The sequence below is a fragment of the Entamoeba dispar genome, genomic scaffold (genome assembly GCF_000209125.1).
Source record: "Entamoeba dispar SAW760 scf_1105229460767 genomic scaffold, whole genome shotgun sequence".
NCBI lineage: Eukaryota > Evosea > Mastigamoebida > Endamoebidae > Entamoeba > Entamoeba dispar.
In genome coordinates, this window is record NW_001854357.1 from 390 (window position 1) to 1,456 (window position 1,067).

The 1,067-nt window shown below is 21.5% G+C and overlaps 1 protein-coding gene across 1 annotated transcript, besides 3 other annotated features; it reads left to right on the forward strand.

The window, feature by feature from the left end:
• The first annotated feature begins 113 nt into the window (after positions 1 to 113).
• Positions 114 to 155: a sequence feature (AT_rich).
• Positions 156 to 344: 189 nt separating this feature from the next.
• On the forward strand, positions 345 to 1,067 carry EDI_075300 (uncharacterized protein; the record flags this gene model as incomplete). Its single annotated transcript, XM_001737662.1, has 1 exon — positions 345 to 1,067. A coding segment is annotated over one exon (723 nt), but the record flags the coding sequence as incomplete, so codon positions are not given.
• Positions 808 to 882: a sequence feature (AT_rich).
• Positions 954 to 1,024: a microsatellite.

The window sequence follows — 1,067 nt, forward strand, 5'->3', positions numbered from 1 at the left end:
TCTTTATTATCTTTATCTAATTAATTAATAACTATATTATAAGCAAACAATTATTATTAGAAGTTGTTATCTTTCATCAAATTTATTATTTATACACACATCCAAACCAATAGTTAAAAATATAAATTAATAAATCAAATATTTTAATATTTATAGAAAGAACCATATCAAAGAATTGAATGTTGTTCAAATAAATCATTGTTAATGGAAAATGTGTTGAATGTTTAAATACATATTCACCTAATTTGAACGGAGAATGTATTAATACAAAAATAGAATATTGTGAAGAACAAAATACATATGGATGTAAAAGATGTAAAGAAAGATATTATTTAACAAAAGACATGAAATGTTTAAAATGTGATGATAAATGTGAAACATGTTATGGAACATCTACATATTGTATGAGTTGTTCTAATGATAAATATTTAAGAAATGATAAAACATGTCAATCAAATGAAGAATTAAATGGAACATGTTTACGAATATTAGCAGATGGAAGTGGATGTGGAATATGTAATAAAGGATATTATAGAAATGGGAAAGGATGTTCAAAATGTGAAAAAGAATGTTTAACATGTAATCAAAAAGATAAATGTATAATATGTGGAGAAGGATATTTTATGAGTTCAACAGGAATATGTAAATCAACAACAACAATTAAAGGATGTAAAGGAGAAATAGATAAAGAATATGGATGTAGAGAATGTTTAACAGGATATTATTTAATAAATAAAGAATGTTCAAAATGTGGAAATAAATGTATAACATGTTTAAATGAGAAAGAATGTAATAAATGTGAAGAAGAATATATAATAATAAATAAAGAATGTATTCATTATTCAAATATTAATAAATGTAAAGAAACAAAAAATAATAAATGTTCAAAATGTTCATTTTGGTATGGAATCAATGAAGAAGGAACAAAATGTAATAAAGAAATTGTATGGTGGATGATAATGATAATTATCATCATTATACTTATTATCATCATTATAATAATTATAATTATAATAATAATGATTAATTACATTATAAAACGCAAAGAAAAGAAAGAACAAGAGAAA